The sequence below is a fragment of the Nannospalax galili genome, unplaced genomic scaffold (assembly GCF_000622305.1).
Source record: "Nannospalax galili isolate Female #2095 unplaced genomic scaffold, S.galili_v1.0 scaffold218, whole genome shotgun sequence".
NCBI lineage: Eukaryota > Metazoa > Chordata > Mammalia > Rodentia > Spalacidae > Nannospalax > Nannospalax galili.
This window is the reverse complement of record NW_008343207.1, coordinates 2,922,036-2,941,761: the sequence shown is the minus strand read 5'-3', so window position 1 is coordinate 2,941,761 and position 19,726 is coordinate 2,922,036. Positions and strand designations below refer to the sequence as shown.

At 44.5% G+C, this 19,726-nt stretch overlaps 2 protein-coding genes across 2 annotated transcripts in view; both read right to left on the bottom strand.

Moving 5' to 3' along the window:
- Window positions 1–8,798, bottom strand: part of Diablo (diablo IAP-binding mitochondrial protein) — a 12,745-nt gene extending 3,947 nt beyond the window's left edge. The window contains exons 1-5 of the mRNA XM_008839336.3: window positions 8,577–8,798; window positions 7,793–7,919; window positions 3,927–4,058; window positions 2,407–2,517; window positions 2,180–2,276 (exon numbers count right to left, since the gene is read on the bottom strand). Coding sequence (XP_008837558.1) covers window positions 2,180–2,276; window positions 2,407–2,517; window positions 3,927–4,058; window positions 7,793–7,919; window positions 8,577–8,674 — 565 coding nt within the window. The 5' untranslated portion in view covers window positions 8,675–8,798. The remainder of the gene's footprint in view (window positions 1–2,179; window positions 2,277–2,406; window positions 2,518–3,926; window positions 4,059–7,792; window positions 7,920–8,576) is intronic.
- A 3,672-nt stretch (window positions 8,799–12,470) lies between these two features.
- Window positions 12,471–19,726, bottom strand: part of Vps33a (VPS33A core subunit of CORVET and HOPS complexes) — a 33,542-nt gene continuing 26,286 nt past the window's right edge. The window contains exons 11-13 of the mRNA XM_008839332.3: window positions 18,774–18,911; window positions 15,209–15,377; window positions 12,471–14,849 (exon numbers count right to left, since the gene is read on the bottom strand). Of these exons, the coding sequence (XP_008837554.1) occupies window positions 14,668–14,849; window positions 15,209–15,377; window positions 18,774–18,911 (489 nt within the window). The 3' untranslated portion in view covers window positions 12,471–14,667. The remainder of the gene's footprint in view (window positions 14,850–15,208; window positions 15,378–18,773; window positions 18,912–19,726) is intronic.

Below are 19,726 nucleotides of genomic sequence, written 5' to 3'. Positions count from 1 at the left end.
TGAGACAGGGTCTCCCTGTAGCCCCAGCTGGCCTGGAACTCACCATGTAGATCAGGCTGGCCTTGAACTCAGAGATCTGCCTGCCTCTGCCTCCTAAGTGCTGGGATTAAAGGTATGTGCAACCATGCCGAGCGAAATTTTGTGTGTAAACACTTGTGGGGGAGGCCAGATGCTGACATCAGGTATCTTTTCAATTGCTTCTGTGCCTTATTTTTTTTTTTAATGTCATCTCTCACTGAACATGAAGCTCATCAACTGGCTGGCCAGCAAGCTCTAGGGTCTCCATCCCCTCAGTGCTGTGTTACAGGTATGCACTGCAACATCTGGATTATTTGACTTATTGAGACAGGGTCTCCCTGTAGCTCCAGCTGGCCTGACACTTGATATGTAGACCAGGCTGGCCTCAAACTCAGAGATCTGCCTGCCTCTGCCTCTCAAGTGCTGGGATTAAAGGTGTGTGCCACCATCTCCAGCACACATCTGGATTTTTTTACCTGGGTGCTGGGGATCCAAACTCAAGTACTCATGCTTGTATTGCACACTTTATGGCTGAGGCAACTCCCCAGTTCTAAGAACTACTTTTATCTATAATCCTGTTTCTGCTATATACTGACTGCATTTATTCTCAGAATCCTATTTTTTTTAAATATTTTTTTAATTTTTATGTATATGAGTGTATTGACTGCATGTATGTGAGTACACCCGTGTCATGCAATGGTCTTTTTGAGACAGGGTCTCCCTGTAGCTCCAGCTGTCCTAGAACTATGCAGACCAGGTTGGCCTTGAACTCACAAAGATCCGCCTGCCTCTGCCTCCCGAGTGCTGAGATTAAAGGCGTGCACCACCACACCCGGCCATTTCAACTTTAAAAAATTTTATTTTATGTGTATGAGTGTTATGCCTCCATGTATGTAAGTGCACTCATGTCATGCAGTACCTATGGAGGACACAAAAGGGTGTAAGATCCCCTGAAACTGAAGTTTTGGACTATTGTTAGCTGCCATGTGGGTGCTGGGATTTGAACCTGAGTCTTGTGCAAGAACAGCTAGTGCTCTTACCCAGTGAGCCATCGCACCAGACCCCTCATTTTAATTTCTTAAACATCCTCCTAACCTGTGATTTTTAATAAGCATGCTTTTATGTTTTTTAAGTGCTAAATAAGAAATTCAGGGCCTCATGCATGCCAAGATACTACCACTGAGCTATAGTCCCCTTACTCCAGGAAGCACATTTAAATTTTACAGGATAGAAATTCTGGTAGTAGGTTGAGGGTTAATGAATGAAAATTCTGAAAGAGTTCAGCTGTCTTATCAACTGGTAGAAAATCAGTTTTTGTATGTTTTGTCTTAAATGCATGTGTACTTTCTGGGAGGAAGGGCAATATTTTATATTTACATGTATGTATACACAGAGTGTGTACGTGGGTTAAGCTTTTTAAAATCTGGGAATGGTGGAGGTGATAGCTCAGTGATTAAATGCTTGGTGGGTACTGTGGCCTGTCTGCAATTCCAGTCTCAGAAGGCAGAGACAAAGGATCCGCAGAGCAAACTCATTAGCCGTATCAGTTGAGTTTGAGAGACCCTGACTCATTGAATAAGGTTGCTCATTGAATTGAGCAACAGAAGATGATTCCCAGTATCAACCTTAGGCCTTCACATAAACTGCAAGGAAAAAAAAAAAATCTAGAACAGCTACAATCTCTTTGGTCTTTTTGACCTGTGAGTCTCTGAGATGCAGGACTTACAAACTCTGGGCTGGGTACGGTGTTGCATACCTTTAATCTCAGTACAGAGGAGATAAGCAGATTTCTGTGAGTTCCAGGCCAGCCAGGGCTATATAGTGAGATCCTGTCTTAAAAAGGTCAAATGGTGGGGGGCTAAAGAGATGGCTCAGCAGTTAAGAGCACTGACTGCTCTTGCAGAGGATCCGGGTTCAATTCCCAGCACCCACATAGCGGCTATGAACTGTCCTCAACTCCAGTTCTAGGGGATTCCAAAGCCCTCTTCCAGTCTCCGCGGCATTGCATGATATGGGTGCACTCACATACATGCAAGGCAATATACTCATACACATGAAATAAAATAAAATATTAAAAAAAAAAAAAAGCAAGACCAAAAATATTAAAAAAAAAAAAAGAAAAAAAAAGTCAAATGGCAATTCCCCATGTTAATTAACCTACCAGTTTGGTACGCAGCCTCTGCAGCCATCTCTGAAAGGCCAACTGCAGTCATCCAAGTGGTTTCCAGCTTCAAGTACTCTTGTTGTTTTGAAGTCATCTGTAAATTTAGAAAAAAGCTCCAGACAACAGGAAGAGGTTCAGCACAGTTAAAACAACAGATACAGTAGACAATCTCAAGCTAATAGTTTAGATACTACAAACAGCAGCATTATATGGAAATGACTTACCTCAACTCTGGCTCCTATGATCACCTGCCATACTTCATCTTCCTCCTGTGAATTCATTTTCCCAAGTAAACTTGTATATTGTCGATACAGAGACACTAACGTATAAACAGCCTACAAACAGAATAAGTAACCTGAGTAAAGTGAGTGAAGCATACTGGAGGGACCAAGTGACATCTACACCTCAAAGTTCTGGGGTGGTGGTACTTACCTGTAATCCCAGCACTGGGAAGGCTATGGCAAGAGGATTGCAAGTTCAAGATCATCTTGGGATATAGAGCAAATCTGAGGCCAGCCTGAGCTACATACTGAGACTGTCTCAAATCAGAAAATATAAAGTCCCATCAAAGCAAACTGGTTCTCCAGTTCTTGTACCTTAGTGAAACTGTACACTGTATGAAGTGGAGGCATCATTCTAGGACACTACTATCTCATCTGTAAACTTGTTTTTTAAGAATACCGTTAAGTCGGGCATGGTGGCACACACCTTTAATCCCAGCACTCGGGAGGCAGAGGCAGGTGGATTTCTATGAGTTCCAGGTCAGCCTGGTCTACACAGTGAGTTCCAGGCCAGACCCTGTCTCACAAAGACCAAAAAAAAAAAAAAATGCTGTTAAGCAAATCAGACAACACAATGTAGACTGAAAAAAGAAGTGAAAGATGTAGGTAAATACATGAGACTTTTTAAAGACAAGGATTTCACTATGGTGCCCATGATGGTCTTCAAAGCAATCCTTCTCCTAAGTACCTAGGACCAGGTACTGGGACCACAGTGCCAAGTAGACTGAGTATCCACATATTCCCTTTAACCCTACTGAGCCAGGTAAGACTGGCTCCTAGTTATGTAATAAGCTATTTAAGATTTTTCTGTAAAATAAAAAATGGGGAACAGATCCCTGTAAAGTATAAAAACCAATGATTTAGATCTGGAATTAGCAACCTTTTTTTAAAGATTTTTTTTTTGGAGACAGGGTCTTGTATAGCCTAGACTGGCCTTGAACTTACTCTCACCTCTAGTTCCTGAGGGAGTCTACGTGAGCACCACCATGCCTGTGCACCACCAGTTTATGCACTGCTGAAGATTAAACTGCAGGCTTCACATATGCTAGGCAAGTACTCTACCAATTGAGCTACAACCCCAGCCCTCAGCAACCTTTTGTATAAGGGCCTGAAGAGTAAATATTTTAGGCTCGTGAGCCTTATAATCTCTGCTGAAGCTACTTCAACTCTCACAATACATATGCCTGCCCAAGTTCCAATAAAATACAAACACAGATACTGGACTAGATTTGTAAACCTTTGGTTTAGAAAATCAATACTAAGAAAGGAATGAGGGGGTTGGGGATTTAGCTCAGTGGTAGAGCGTTCGCCTAGCAAGTGCAAGGCCCTGGATTCGGTCCTTAGCTCCAAAAAAAAAGGAATGAGAGTTGTAGCTTAGTAGCAGAGTACTTGCCCGACACTATCAAACCTCTGGGTTCCATCCTAACACTGAAGAAAATAAGATTTCACAAAAGAAGACGTACCTTAGTATAATCAGTGATTGCTTCAATCAGTGCATATGTGGTTTGAGACAGAAAGGTAGAGGTGCTATCTGTTACCAAAGACACAGCCCTCCTCATTAATGCTTCATTACTAAGAGAATGAGGCTCCGATTTCTGAAAAACATAAATACCATCATTCAACCTCCAACCTAAAGCTCAAAATGAGAACTTAAGATCAAGAAAAAAAAAATAATTCTGACACTCCTTAGTGTTTTATGCTGCAACAGCACTCTAAGATAACTTTCTTTAGGTTTTATTTTGGTGATTTAAGATAACAGGGAAATAAACTCAGGGTAAAGTTTCTACTTACTTTCATTCTCTGCCCTAGAGAACCTACTTTATAGAAAATACAATGATAGTTATAATCAAATTCATGAAGTATTAGATGCTTAAAATATAAAAGACATTTTCCCTCAAAGACTTCAGGCAGGGAGGGAGCTCAGAGGACAAAGAACTAGAAAACATAATCTAGTGTCATGGGAGCTGACATATAGGAGGCACACAGGAAACTACCAATTCTATATTGAAGTGTTATTAGCTAAAAGTTTTCATAGGTCTGATGAGGAATAAACCGAGTCTTAACAGTAAATGGGTAGATGTGGGAAGACAAATCGACCAGAATTAGCATGGTCTTGGGGACTAGAGAATAGCTATTCACTCTAACCTCAGCTATTACACTGAAAAAAGATCAGTATGACTGTCAGAATTGTGGAATTTGGCCACCTTGACTAAAAACTAGAACCACCTATCTATAAAGGCTATGTTTTTTCTCTCAACAGAGCACTTGCTCTATCAGGACTAACTGCTCTATGATCTACTTTACTAACTTGTTTTTGCTACTTGGGAGTATAAAATCCCAGAATAATGGTCTGTTAAAAGCAGCACGGCTATCAAACATACGTGACCAAATCAAGAATCTTGTCACAGGAACTGGAGGAATGGCTCAGTGGTTAAAACCACTGGCTGTTCTTGGGTTCAAGTCCCAGCACCCACATGGCAGCTGACAACCATCTGAAACTCCAGCTCCAGGGGATCCAACACCCTCTTCTGACCTCTGAGGGCACTGCATGACAGGGGTGCACGTACCTACATGCAGGCATTACACTCATAGACATAAAGTAAAAACAAAATATTAAAAGAATCACATCTATATTTCATTCTACTAAGCATTCTTATGAAATACAAAGGACATCTCTGATCACAAGAGGCTTTTTTTTGTTTTTTGAGACAGGGTCTCCCTGTAGCCCCAGCTGTCCTGGAACTCGCTATGTAGACCAGGCTGGCCTTGAACTCACAGAGATCTGCCTGCCTCTGCCTCCCGAGTGCTGGGATTAAAGGAGCGCACAACCACGCATGGCTAAGAGGCTAATTTTTGACATAGCATCCTGAAAACTTAAGTCTTTTTACCCCTCCCCCAATAGCATACTAATTTTATACAACAGTATGAATAGTATCACTTCTTTTTATAGCTGATGAAATGCAGAGCCAGAATAGTCATGTGAGGTCCCCCAAAAGTCTCACATCTAGTTAGACCTTAAACCAAATCTTGCCTAAAGCCTATGCCGTTTATTGTCTTATATTCTGCTGACTCAAGAGAGAACAGCTATTATCAAATATCAAAATATACAGTTATCTAGTGGCCAGAGAGGATTGTTGTTGACCAGGAACTGGGAAAGCCTTTAAATACAGAAGACAGCTAAGATTAGGATGGTCAAGGGTCCTTGGAAGAAAATGCGAAGAATACATTAGCTGCAAGGGATGTGTAGGAATCTAGCCTCACTAGTACAAGAGGACTGAAACTGGCAAAGACACCGGAATGCAAAATAATTAGTTGTATTTTAGCTCTGTAACACATAATGGAGTCATTTGGGTTTTTATAAACCAGAATTAGGACTAGTACACTACAGGAGAATGACTGTAGATGCTCTGCTCTAGTCATGTGGCCCAGAACTGACCAGTAACTTAGGCTAGAAAGCAGCATGTAAACAGAGAAAAGGAAAAATTCTCTGAAAGAAAAAAAGGATTGTTGTGGGCTGGCAAGATGGCTCAGCAGGTTAAGGGACTCATACGGAAGGAGAGAACCAAGTCCCCAAAATGTCCTCTGATGTCCACACACAAAGTAAATGTAGTAAATTTTTTGGCTGGGCATGGTGGTACATGCCTTTAATCCCAGCATTCGGGAAGCAGAGGCAGTAGGATCTCTGTAAGTTCTCAAGTTCAAGACCAACCTGGTCTATACAGTGAGTTCCAGGCCAGATACAGGGAGACTCTGTTTTTAAAATATATTTTATGTGTATGAGCATATTGCCTGCATGTAAGGGCACCTGTGTCATACAATGCTTGCAGAGATCCTTAAATTTACAGACAAGTATCCTAGGCACCACCCATCAAAGCAGCTTCTTTTTCAACAGACAAGAGATTATTAAAGAGTTACACCACTAGTCACACAGGAGAGATTCTCTGTGAATTGTCCAAACTAAGTGGCACGTCTAGGATGCAACCTCTACCCCTAAGGCTCACAGAACATAGTACAAGGGATGAAGAAAACACTAATGTAATTCTCATCAATGAAACTCCCTCATACAACAGAGGGCCAGGAACACAAAAGGCCACAAATGGCCAAAATGCAGAGAATAAGAGTTGGCAGACTGTGGGTCCTTGGACAGGTCTCCTCTATTGAGGTCCACCCACCCAGTGCTCAGGGACCATGGTGGAAGAGGGGGCAGAAAGATTTTAAGAGCCAGGGAGGAGGTGCATGACCATACAGAAAAAGTCCTAGAGGCGCTTGGGACTCTTCTCATACCAACCTACAGCAATGGTGTCGGCATACACAAGACCCATGCAAACTTAGGCAGACAAAAACCCAGCACAGAACTCTGGAAAGCACCAATCTTAGCCAAAGAATCATTGGCAGCTGATTACTGCTGGGTGAGGAAGAGCTGATCTTGAAGGGGGAGACTCTAGATAGGCTAATTAAACCCTGGTGGATGAACTTGCACTGAGGGACATCTCAGGACACTAACTTTACACAACAGGCCTTAACACAAAAGCAGAAGGTATGAACTCCAGTGGGGGCGGGGGGCCTATGGGAGGGTGTCAAAGGGGAAGGGAGTACAAAGATGATTTTATGTGTGAAATACAAAAATTCAATAAAAATTTAAAAAATATTTTAATCCTTTGTCTTTTTGAGACATGGTCTCCCTGTAGCCCCAGCCAGCTGGGAACCCACAAGGCACTGGGATTAAAGGCATGCTTATCTAGCATAATCGTATCCTCTTCAAATGGGCTTAGTCTAAAAGTAGTGGGATCTAAGATGGCTGCCAAGTGACAGACAAGCAACCTCCAACTCCATTATAATCCCATCTGCAGGTCAACTGACACATAGAGACAGTTGATAACTGCCTCAGTGAAGACTAAAGAGAACCATAAAAGGAACAAAAAGAAGTGACAACGGAATTCCTAGGCACTCTCCACCTAGTCTTAGAAGACATGAATATACCTGCCTCCTGTTACCAGTTTCTCTCTCACTTCTTTTTGGCCCACGAATAAAGGGCTCCTTCCCAGTTCAACTGGGGCTCAGTTTTACTGGTTCCACAATTTGGGGGTGGGAAAGGGTGTAGGAATAGTATGGGTGCAAAAACTGGTAACTATATTGATTCTACAACAATGAAACCATGAAGATGGGAACATCATATTTCCTCAACTCTGAAAGGAAGATGCTGGTATAGTCCAAAGCACAGTGTCATGGAAGGTGGCGCTCGAAAACTATGGCAGTTTCTCTGATGCTTCAGAGTTCAACAGGATACAGTGCACCACAAGAAACTCTGAGCCCCGTGACTGTACCTTACCTGAGCAACAGGAACTGCACAAAGGGTCACACCGAATCCAGCTAACAGAGTTTTGTGCCATGGTTTTATCAATTCTGAGAAACAGCGTTTCTTAGCGTTAGCCAAGACAGGAACACACTGTCTGTACCTAGAAATATAAGCCAAATTTTAAAATGCACATCAATTTATAAAAGACTCTGGGATTTGCAGGAGCTGTTAACTAGCAAGAAACTACAAGGATGTGGGAGCGGCCCAGGATGCCAGCACGGTGTGGAGCGGGGTGGCCTGTTAAAGCCCCTGCCTCAGGTCTAGGCTTGGGAGCGCTGCACGACGTGGAGAGGCTTAAAACCTGCCCCAGAGCTGCTCCCCAGCCAGCCCCCAATAGAAATCCTCCTGGCGGCAGGCTAGCCTAGGCCCCGTGGCCTGGGACCCAAGTGCTGCTAATGGTCCCGGCCGGCACGGGAACGCAGGCGTCGGAGTGGCCTGGCTTTCCAGGGCCTCTGTACCCATTTATCACCGCCGCGGGCCTTCTGTGGCTCCCTGTCCGCGGGAACTTCGCGCTGGCTGCTAGAGTGGACGGTCCCCGTGGGGCAGCTCGGGAGACCGGCCTTTAGGAGCGCAGATAACTAGAAAGCCTTTCGCCCGGGGACGAGGACTCCCGTTAGACCGCTGGCGGGGGCGGGGCCGGCAGCAAACTTCCCAGAGCCCAGACGCCGCGGCCAGTGCAAAGCGCCCATGGCGGGGCGAGGCAGGTACCGCACTCTCCGGGTCGCCCGCCACCCCGCCTTCCACCCCGCAGCAGTACCTGAACAGGGAGGTTACTCCCCGAGACATCCAGCTCCTCAGGGCCGCCATCGCCCGGCGGACAGACGCCAGACGCACACGCCGGAAGTGACGCAGCATAGCGAGTAGCTGGCGGAGCGCCTGCCCCCGAGAGAACGGGGTTCCATGGCCACGCCCCCATCCGAGGAGGTTATCGCGATTGGACAGGCGGAAGGGACGGGCTGAGACTCCACGTAACGGTTTTAACGGGCCCACCAGGCGCCCAACCGCCGGAGCTTCAGCGCGGAAACTGCGGGCCCTGGGTCGAGGGATGACGAGCCGGGTCGGGGCTGCATCTGGACCCGGATGTGGGACGGGGCGCTCGTTGGTTAGCGGGGCGGGGTGTGCTCGGCCGCACGCGAAGGGACGGGCGGGGCGAGCGCTGGGTGGGGTGGGGCGGGGCGAGCGCGGGACGCGGTGCTGTCACTTCAGCACCAGGAAGTAAGTGGTCCAGCCGGCCAGCAGCAGCGCCCCGATAAACACTGTGTAGCTGAGGAGGACGAAGGCCAGCAGCTCCCGTAGCAACTGCAGCACGTGGATGGTGGATGAGGCCGGCATCTCTCTAAAGAAAGCCCAGGAGACTCTAAGCACGCGGAGGGCGGGGCCCCGCGCAGGGTGGATGCTGCAGGACCTCAAACAGCAGACACTCGTTCAAGGCTAAGGAAGCCCAAAGTGCCTGTTTCTCAGAACTCCTCTGGGTGCTCTCTGCATGTACACCAGAGAATGCCTTCTAAAGTAATGGCTGCCCGCACTCTTCCACTGGGATCTGGGCTCCAAGGGAGAAGCCTGACCTGTCCCAGTCCTGGCTCTGTTATTAGACTTCAATCCGGCCCTCTCCTCCCACCATCTCCTGCATTTTTAATGTAGCTGGTACCGCTAATGGGCTGGTAGAATACAGCTTTATTTTCCCTCCATTCAAGCTGCAACCCCGGCTCTGAACCCTATTTGGGGAGTGGGCGGAAAGGAGCAGGTCATTGCTGCATCCCCCTCTGTCATTCTCCAGGCCCAAGGTTCTCAATAGGAGACCTTAGGAACTTTGCTTTCTTTGTGCCCCGTAAGCTTGTTTTCAGACCAGTCAGGATTAGAATCACAAGCGTGCCAAGTTAGAGAATGCCAATTTGATCTTGCCCTTCCCAATATGCTCCTTGCATCCCAACCTTGCTAATTTCACCTCAAGCACAAGCCAGCTCTTGCTCTCTTGCCCAGCAGTTCCCGCTCAATGCCAGCTACTAGCTTCCCTCTCTCCCCATTTCACTCACTTAGCAGTTTCCAGGACTCTTCCACCACCACAGCTCCCGAAGCTTTTCTCTGGGCTAGTGAAGGTAGACTTGTGCACACTCCAGCGATCTAGGCAGAGCTGAGAGGTCTTCAGGCAGCCCCAGCACTCAACAACTAGGTGTGGTCGAGCAACCAATTACAACTTCCGTGTGGTTTCTGAGCTCTCCAGGAGCTGCCCATAGGCAGTCCCCAGCCAGGCGGGGAACTGGCAGCCCTACCGGCTCTCTTCCTGTGTCACTTCCATAGTCCACAGGTCCAGGCATCAGCGATTTGCAAAGTGCCTGACTTACATGGCCTGAACAAGTGGTACACTAGGGGATATTTCAAGCCCCTTCTTGTCCTGTCTCAACACTCTGAGCTGCAGTGCCAATAGGTCTCTAACAGCGAGAGCAGCCCCAGAGTCTGGGAAGAAGCAGAACCATTGCACGTTTGCTGTGACCGTCCTACTAAAACAAAAGCTGTCAAGTGTGAGCTTGCATGCGTATATGTGAGAACCACATATGACAGCTACAGAGTGCTTGATTCTAATTTACAGAGTTTAGCAGTTTACAAACTCGTTACACAGGCATCTTCTGGGTGTATCCACTTCCAAGTGTAACTTCTCCAAAAGTGAGGCCAGTGGAGGTAGGTAGGAAATCGAAGAACACTTTCCCAGATTAACAATGAAGGAAAAGAACACACAAATATACAGCTTCTGATTATTTTGCTTGTACTAAATTGTGAAGACTATGTTTTAATCTTTGGAAAAGCAGGCAGTGTGGATTTCAACCCTTTTATAAACGTCATCATCCAGAAGCAAATGGCTTCTTAATTTAATCAGGATCTCTTATTATCAAATCATTGCCTCTGCAGCCTAGCTGAAAACAGGAGCAGAACATTATCAAGCCTCTCAGGAAGTCAGTGAGTAGTAATGCTTCCCCAGAGGACTGGTCGTCTGAAGGGCTCTCACGTCCAGCCTAGTCAGAGGAGGCAAAGGATGGCTGTGATACACATTTCTCACCCTCTGCTAAAGAACAGATGAAAAGGCCAGGCTACTCAAAGTAAGCCCAACTATGTTCCTCCATTTTCACATACTTCAGATGGGTTTCTCAAGGCAGTTATTGTGTTCTACACTTTGTAGCCTCTACAAACCTTCTAAGTTGGGTATTTTGCAGCAGTAAGAGTAACCTAAGCTAAGAAATACAACACAGGAGCTGGTGAGATGACTCAGCAGGTAAGGGTGTTTGCTGCCAAGATTGATGACCTGAATTTTATCCCCAAGGCCACAAGATGGAAGGGGAGAACCAACTCCTCCAAGTTGTCCTCTGACTTCATGATTTTTTTTGGGGGGGGGGTTGGTTTTTTGAGACAGAGTTTCACTATGTAGCTGGCCTAGAACTCAACATGTAGACCAGAGTGCTGGAATTAAAGTCATGTGCCACTGTACCTGGCTTGATTTTTCTTTAGTGCTGAATTATATTCCATTTTCTATGTTTAATATGTCTCCCATGTATGTGGATCCTAGTCTATAATGTATACATGTATATATGTAAACAAATGCATATGTGGGTATACTATAACATTTGGACGAGACCAAGAACAGATAATTTTTTTTTTTTTTTTTTTTTTGAGACAGGGTTTCCCTGTAGCCCCAGCTGTCCTGGAGTCACTATGTAGACCAGGCTAGTCTTGAACTCACAGAGATCCGCCTGCCTCTACCTCCCAAGTGCTGGGACTATAGGCATGCGCCACCACGCCCGGCTAGAACAGATAATTTTTAAAAAGCATATTAATGGGTTCATATATATAGTATACTTCATCTAAGTCCTTGGATTCCAGTGTCAGAATGTAACACATTTTTAATGCAAAATAAGTCCTTAAATGGGCAGTGTCCACATGATTTCATAAGAGATGGTTACTTTACAGGGAAATCTGAATTTAAAATTATTCTTTGAATACTTCTGTGTTCTGTAGTGGGTTTTTTTGTTGTTTGGTACTAATAAACTTTAAAAATTAAAAAAAAAAAATTTTCTGGGCACGGTGGTAAAATACCTGTAAATCCTAGCAATTGATAGTCTGAAGAAGACCTCTCAACAACAAAAAATGTTCTTGCTTGAATTCAATTCTGTTGAACATAAACATTACCTCCTAATGCGAAGCTATGGGGGTTTGTTTTTATTATTTTTTCCCTCCATTTTGTTTCTGAATAAACCCAGGGCCTCAAAAATGTTAAGCATGAACTCTACCACTTGCTAAAGTAACCCTCCTCCCTTTGTTTTTGAGATAGGCTCTCACTGTATAGCCAAGGCTGGCCTTTTAGTCTTTCTGCCTTAGTCCTCTGAATGCTGGCATTAAAGGTGTGGAGTGTCATGTTCAGCTCCCAGATGGCCTTTTATATTCAACAGAACAAGGCAGACCAGCATGTCTGATTAATTACAACCCATTTCTAGTGTGAAAAGAGCAAGAATGGAACAGAGTTCTCACATGGAGGCCCTTCCTCATTCTGTCTTAATTAAATGTCCTGTTTGAACCTTTCCAACCTTGACCATTACTTGCTTGCTCTACAATCAAACCAGTTAAACTACTTATCTTTCTGCTGGCTAAAATTTAAAAAGGTGTAATAAAGACAGAAAACAGTGTGCATGTGGGCTTCTTTAATAAGGGGACTACTGATGTAGCAAAATGGTCCAACCAACTAGACAAAAGTCCAGACATGATGTAAATAATCCATCCTCTCCAAGAATAATGTTCCATTCACACACCCTTTCTCAGTAAGGGCATACTTCTTTGAGACAAAGAAAGCTTTAAATATTAAATGAACTTACACAAAAAGACACAATAAATAATTATCCACTACACACTATTTGCATAAAAATGAAGCAACTGATTTTTCTTTTAAAGTCTTCTGCTGAATGCATTTTTCAGAGCTGACCTAGCTATGCTCTGAGCAAGCAAATAGAGACAAGTGAATGCAGACACGTGAGATTACACCTGAGTATCGGTTAACTCCACAAAAACCCCAGCCAAGGAGACTTGACCAGACTTGAATCCCATCCCAGGAGCTAAAAACATTGAGGGAAAAGGTGGATTTCATTCTCCAAAAGCAGTTGAAGTTGGCAACTGTTGGGGCTCAAAAGTAAAACCAATCTCCCTGGAGTATCTGAAAAATAATTTTCTTTCTTTTTAGTCTTTTTGAGACAGGGTCTCCCTGTAGCCTGGCCTGGAACTCACTATGTAGACCAGGTTGACCTTGATCTCAGAGATCCATCTGCCTCTGCCTCCCTGAATGCGGGCATTAAAGATGTGTACCACCACGCTTGGCTTGAAAAAGAATTTTCTAACACAAAACTGGTTTTCTACTTCCAAATAAAGTCCATGAGAAACAAACTAAAATCTCTGCCACCCTTCAATCTTAATTTTCTTCCACTCATAATATGCAGTTTATTGTTCTTAATTCTATATGAAAAAAGGTGAGAAGAAAACGTGTGGTTAGTAGTCAACCATAGAAGCCACACCTGGGGTGGGACCTGGCAAATGTGGAGACCAGCTAATTTTGCTGGAGATGACTTAGATGATGGCAGAAAAGCCATCAGTTTGGTCTTCTCCCTGACACCCATACCTCCTCCAGATGCTAGAATGAGCAGGAAACAGGAGCACACATGAACTTCCAGTTTCTTCAACATCCTGCTCTCTACCATACTTAACTCCTTGCAGCCATAGTGGAGCTAGGGTTGCTGGACTAAGATTATTGATTGAGATTGGGCAGGGGTGGCTGAGGTCACAAGGCCAGGGACTGAAACAGAGCTAAGTAGCAAAAGGGATGCATGAAGTCTGTACAACTGGCCACAGGCTACTAGATAAGTGCATGTGGTAATTACCATTGAGATAGAGTTACATCATGCTGAAGAAACAGTCAAGCCAGCGGATGCTGGGCCCATGACAGACATGGAAGAAAGCGGAAGCCTTAGCAGAGGCACCTACACTGAAACATCTTGGGAGTTAATAGCATGTGTAGCAAAAGTTTGAATGGTTAAAGTCTCTGGAAGCTGCTTCCTCATTACTATATTCTTCAACACAGAAAGCCCCTCATAGGTAGAGAACCTACAGAGATATAGCTAAATCAGAGAGAGAAGAAACTATTTTGCATCAAGAAGCTCCTTCAAAAAACTTGCCTTAGGAACAATTAGACAGATTAGAGGCACAAATGTGCTATCACCTATGGGAAAAAGAACACACTTGGATAAGGTAAGCCAAGACCTCAACACAAAACCACCATCTTCTAGAATATACTACTGTGGATTAGAGGTTGGACGTTCCACTTGTTTTCATTTTACTGCCTTAGTCTCTGCTTTCTTGGTAACTGCCCACATTTGTGTGGCTGTGGATTATCCATCCCCACATCCTTACCTGTATCTCCAGAGGCTAATGAAGACCTTGAGCTTAAATTCAAAATCAGTGTCTCTTTTATTTTGGAGGGGGGGTCTTTTATTACAGTGTCTTATTCTGTAGCCCAGGCTGGCCTAGAATTCACTAAATAGCCCAGGCTGGTCTCAAACTTGCAGCAATTCTCCTGTCTCCGCCTCTCAAGTGCTGGGATTATAGGCATGACCCACCATGCCTGGTTCAGTGTCTTTTTATCCAAGTTGATGCTCCTTTAAGAAATGAGGAACACGGAAGCAGGAAGAAAACAACAGTCTAAGAAGTGAGCCCCAAAGTCACTTCTAAATTCCTGCTGCTCCAAGCATTCACCTCCTTTCAGCACCTTGCTCAGAGGCCATTCATTCTGCAGTACACTTGTTAAGTATCCTTTGAAGAGCCTAGAAAGGACTTTCCGTGAGGGCCTCTATCCAGCTGGTTCCATTCATTAGTTTAGTGGTGGCAATTACATACTCTGTACCTCCATCTTCCAACTGGGAGAGAAACCGCAAGGCAGCAATTTCAGCAAAGGTTACGCCCCCAAGGAAAAATATCAGAGTGACTCGGTTTTCTCCTGGCTGACCTAAAATGTAAACATTTCAGAAATCAAAAATATTTACTATTGATGCCTCTCTAACCCCTTAAAATTTTTCCCCGTTTATAAGAATAAAAAGGTCAAATGTATCTTGGAACAGGCAGTTCACACAAAACTCCCCAACATTGATTTTGATCTCAGCACTGCTGTCTGGGAGTCTCAATGCAGAGCTGAATGCTGCCACTCCTGGAGGAACAGCACAGCCCCAGTGAGAATATTAGAACGAACAAAGGAGTGATGCTTGGGTCTGACACTTAACTTTACAAATGTCCTTTACAAAGCAAGTGTGTACATGGAAGCCACATTAGCAGCTATTAACTGTTGATGGACACTGGAGGGAGACTTACGTTTCTTTTGTAGCCCCGTGGGCAGTGGCTGCCGTTCTTCAAAGTGGGGCCCTGGGAGAATGCGGAGAACCTCCTCAATACTCCGCCAGCCGGGCCGGGAAAGTAGCTGAGCCAGTCGCACGCTCAGTGGGGCGTAGCCACTATATACATAGGATATGTCTGTGGGATTCTGTTTAATAAAGAAAAAAAGAGCCACCTGTTATCTTTCAGTAACTGAAGTTACTTGATTTGGATGCAGAAACTCAAAATACCCCTTGCCTAGCTAGGTAACGCTCCAGTCCACCTCATATGGGCTCTATGCTTAGCATCTAGAGTTCATCTCCTGAATGCTGGGATTACAGGTGTGTACCACCTACAATCAAGTTCACTTCTTCATCTTCTTAGAGGGTACCTTGGCGCTTTTTAGCTGAATAACGTGTAATAACCTTTGAAACTAGACTTTTGCTTTAGGCTCCTATCCTACAGAGGTACTCATGGACGAAACATCCAAACTACAGACTGACTGATAGCAAAAGCCTAGGAACAACCACAAAGTAAGATATAACCTTAAAACCACAGTGTAATCTTGGTGTGATGGCTCACACCTTTAATCCCAGGACTAGGGAGGCAGAGACAGGCAAATTTCTGTGAGATGGAGGCCAGCCTGGTCTACATAATAAGTTCTAGACCAGTTAGGGCTATAGGGAGACACTGCCTCAAACACACACAAATACACACACCTTTCAAACAAAAAACAATTGGGTAACCAGGCATGCCTATGAGCCTAGCACTTGGAAGACTGAGGTGGGAGGATCAGGAGTTCAAGGTCACTTGACTATATAGTGAGTTTAAAGGCCAGCCTGGGTCAACCTATCTGTCTCAAAAATACACAGAAAAGGACTGGGTATAGCTAAATGTTAAAGTGCACGCTTACCATGCGTAAGGCCTGGGCTTAATTTCTATTACCAATAAACAAAACAAACAAAACTTTACTATGTAGCAATTAAAAAGAATTAGAATGGGATAGCTTCTAGAAGGCTCTTAAGAATCCTTATAGCTGTGCGTGGTGGCGCACGCCTTTAATCCCAGCACTCAGGAGGCAGAGGCAGGTGGATCTCTGTGAGTTCAAGGCCAGCCCAGTCTACATAGTGAGTTCCAGGCCAGCTGGGACTACAGGGAGACACTGCCTCAAAAAGACCAAAAAAAAAAAAAACCCTTTTTAGGGGCTGGAGGGATAGCTCAGCAGTTAAGAGCATTGGCTGCTCTTGCAGAGGACCCAGGTTGGATTCCAGCACCCACATGATGGCTAACAAACATCTGTAACTCCACTTCTAGGAGATCTGATGCCCTCTTCTGACCTCCGTGGGCATGACATGGGTGCACCGAAATACATGTAGGCAATATATTCATACACATAAAAAAAATAAATAAACAATATATACATATATAAAATAACCCTTGTTAGGTAATAGGTGGATTTGAGGGAAGGTCAGAACAATGCAAAGAAGCTGATAAAACATAAAAATTTAGCAGCATTAAAATAAATGATAAACATAAAGCCAAGTGATCCTGCTTTGGAGACCAATAGCACAGACTATGCACCATTTGTGTAGAAATGTTTATATGTGCCTAGAATCTTTCAGGAAGGCTAGATTGAAACCCGTCCACAGTACTTGCCTCTATGAGGGACAGGGAAGTTGTGGAAGGAAACTGCTTGCCTTATTATTATTATTTTTTGGTCTTTTTGAGACAGGGTCTCTCTGTAGGCCCAGCTGTCCTGGAACTCACTATGTAGACCAGGCTGGCCTCAAACTCACAAAGATCCACCTGCCTCTGCCTCCCAAGTGCTGGGGTTAAAGGCGTGCGTCACCACGCCCGGCATTGCCTTATTTTTTTGAGGTGGACTTGTTCACACATGTTGGATGCTTTCTGTGAACTACTCTTCCTGACAGTCCCCATACATCTCCCCCAGGCTTTGTACAAGCCCACAAACCTATAGGTACTGTAACAACTTTCTCATGCCTTCTGCTTGGATTTGTGCAATGGAAAGTGCCATGGACTTGAGAATGGACAGCAGCACATAGCTGGGCTTTTATTGTCCTGCGCTGTCTGTGACACTGTTGGAGGGAAGCCAGATGTATCCCTCAACCAGAAGCCCTCAGTCACACAGTTCTATCTAGTTTCCATGTGAAGTTTCTCTTACAACTCCTATTCTTTGTCTTTCAGGCCTCAGCTGATATGATGCTTAGTGTTGTCAACCTGCTGAAATCTAGAATCTAGATGAATTTATGTGCATGGCTGTGGATTATTTTGATCACATTAACTGAGATGGGAAGACCAGCCCACTGTGGGTGGCACCATTCCCTAGGCAGGGGATCCTCACTAAGTAAGAGCAAGGCCCTTAGCATAAGTATGCATACATGCATTCACTGTTCTCTGTTCCTGATTATAGATGTGGTGTGACCCTCTCTCAAATTCTTGCTGCTGTGACTTCCCTACTATGGTGGACTGTAACTTGGAACTGTGCACTAAAATAAACCTTTTTTTTTTTTTCTGTCTTTTTGAGACAGGGTCTCCCTGTAGCCCCAGCTGTTCTGGAACTCACTATGTAGACCAGGCTGGCCTTGAACTCACAGAGATCCACCTGCCTCTGCCTCCCGAGTGCTGGGATTAAAGGTGTGCACCACCATGCTTGGCTATAAAATAAACCCTTTCTTAAGCTGCTTTTGTCAGGGTATTTTATCATGGCAACAGAAAAAAGAAACTAAGACAGCTGGTAAGGGCTCCCTACTGTACCACCTCTTGCTAGTCTACTCTGCTCACATTTTTATTACTCTCTCCTCAAACCATCCAGTTTGACATTTTGTTTCCTCCTGAGATCTGGATGGATACAATACACAAATGTAAATGTATCTTTTTTTTTTATTTTTTAGAAACACTAGAAAAGATTTTTTTTTTTCTTTTGGTCTTTTTGAGACAGGGTCTGCCTGTAGCCCCAGCTGTCCTGGAACTCACTATGTAGACCAGGTTGGCCTTGAACTCACAGAGATCTGCCTGCCTCTGCCTCCTGAGTGCTGGCTGGGATTAAAGGCATGTGCCACCATGCCTAGCTAAAGTATTTTTTAAATATTTTATTTTTATTTTATGTGTATGCATGTATTGCCTGCATGTAGGTAAGTATACCCATGTCATGCAATGCCCTTGGAGGACACAGGCTGTCAGATTCCCTGGAACTGGAGTTAATGGACAGCTGTTAGCTGCCATGTGGGTGCTGGGATTTGAACCCAGGTCTTCTGCAAGGACAGCCAGTGTTCTTAACCACTGAGCCATCTCTCCAGTCAGTATTTTTAGAAGGCTAAGAAGGGCCACTGAGTTAATTTGGCAGGTAAGGGCACATGCAATCTCTGGAACTCACAAGGTAGAAGGAGAAAACCAATTCCTGCAAGCTGTCTGAGAACACACACACACACACACACACACACACACACACACACAAAACAAAAACAAACAAATGGGGATTAAAAAAAAAATCAACAAACAAAGGAGATATGTAGATGACTACTCAGAGTAGAGGACTGCATCTTACCTGTTCATTAACATCATCCATCCAGAGGCGTAGTGTTTTCCGAATTGTTGGGTAATTGTTTCTGCCCCCTGTCTGCGCCTTTAGCAGACCCGCCTTCTCTAGATTGTTCAAGGTCAGTATGTGCTCATAGCCATAAGTCTGCAAGAGGAGTCATTTGGCCTTGATGTTAAATCAGGAAAAGCGCTTCTGCAAATTTCAAAAAAGAGCACTTCAAACAAATCAATTTGGTGTGTACCTCAGGGCAGGATATCAAGGTCAAGTACTGAGTGTAGATGAGTGAGCCCAGGACACAGGGCAGAGCCAGGGCAATTCGGTGAGACCAGTGCTAAAATTATTTACCCAGGCTATTAATCCAGTCTTTGTTTCAAAGTGTGATTTAGGATGGCCCAACCTAAGTGAGCATTAAAGAATTTTTATCTAACTGGGCATGGTGGCACACGCCTTTAGTCCCAGCACTTGGCACTTGGGAGGCAGAGGCAGGTAGATCACTGTGGGTTCAAGTCCACTCTGGTCTACATGGTGAGTTCCAGGGCAGCTGGGACTACAAAGAGACTCTGTCTCCAGAAAAAAAAGAACTTATATCTATATATCAGAAAGGATGAGGCTTATCTACACATCCTGATAAAATCTCTAGATATTCTTTTTTGGTGGTGGTGTTTTTTTGGGGGGTAGGAGAATGAGAGGGTTTCAGATAGGGTTTCCCTGTAGCCCAGATGGCCTGAACTGACCTCACAGAGATCTACTTGCCTCTACCTTCTGAGTGCTAGGATTAAAGGTGTGTACCAGCACGCCAGGCCTCTGGACATATTCCTTCCTTTAAAAAATTTTTTTTAAATAATTTAATTTATGCTTCAGAAACTTGTTAAATAAAAAGCCATGATTAGCTGAGCATGGTGGCGCATGCCTTTAATCCTAGCACTCAGAGGTAGAGGCAGGCAGATTCGTTGTGAGTT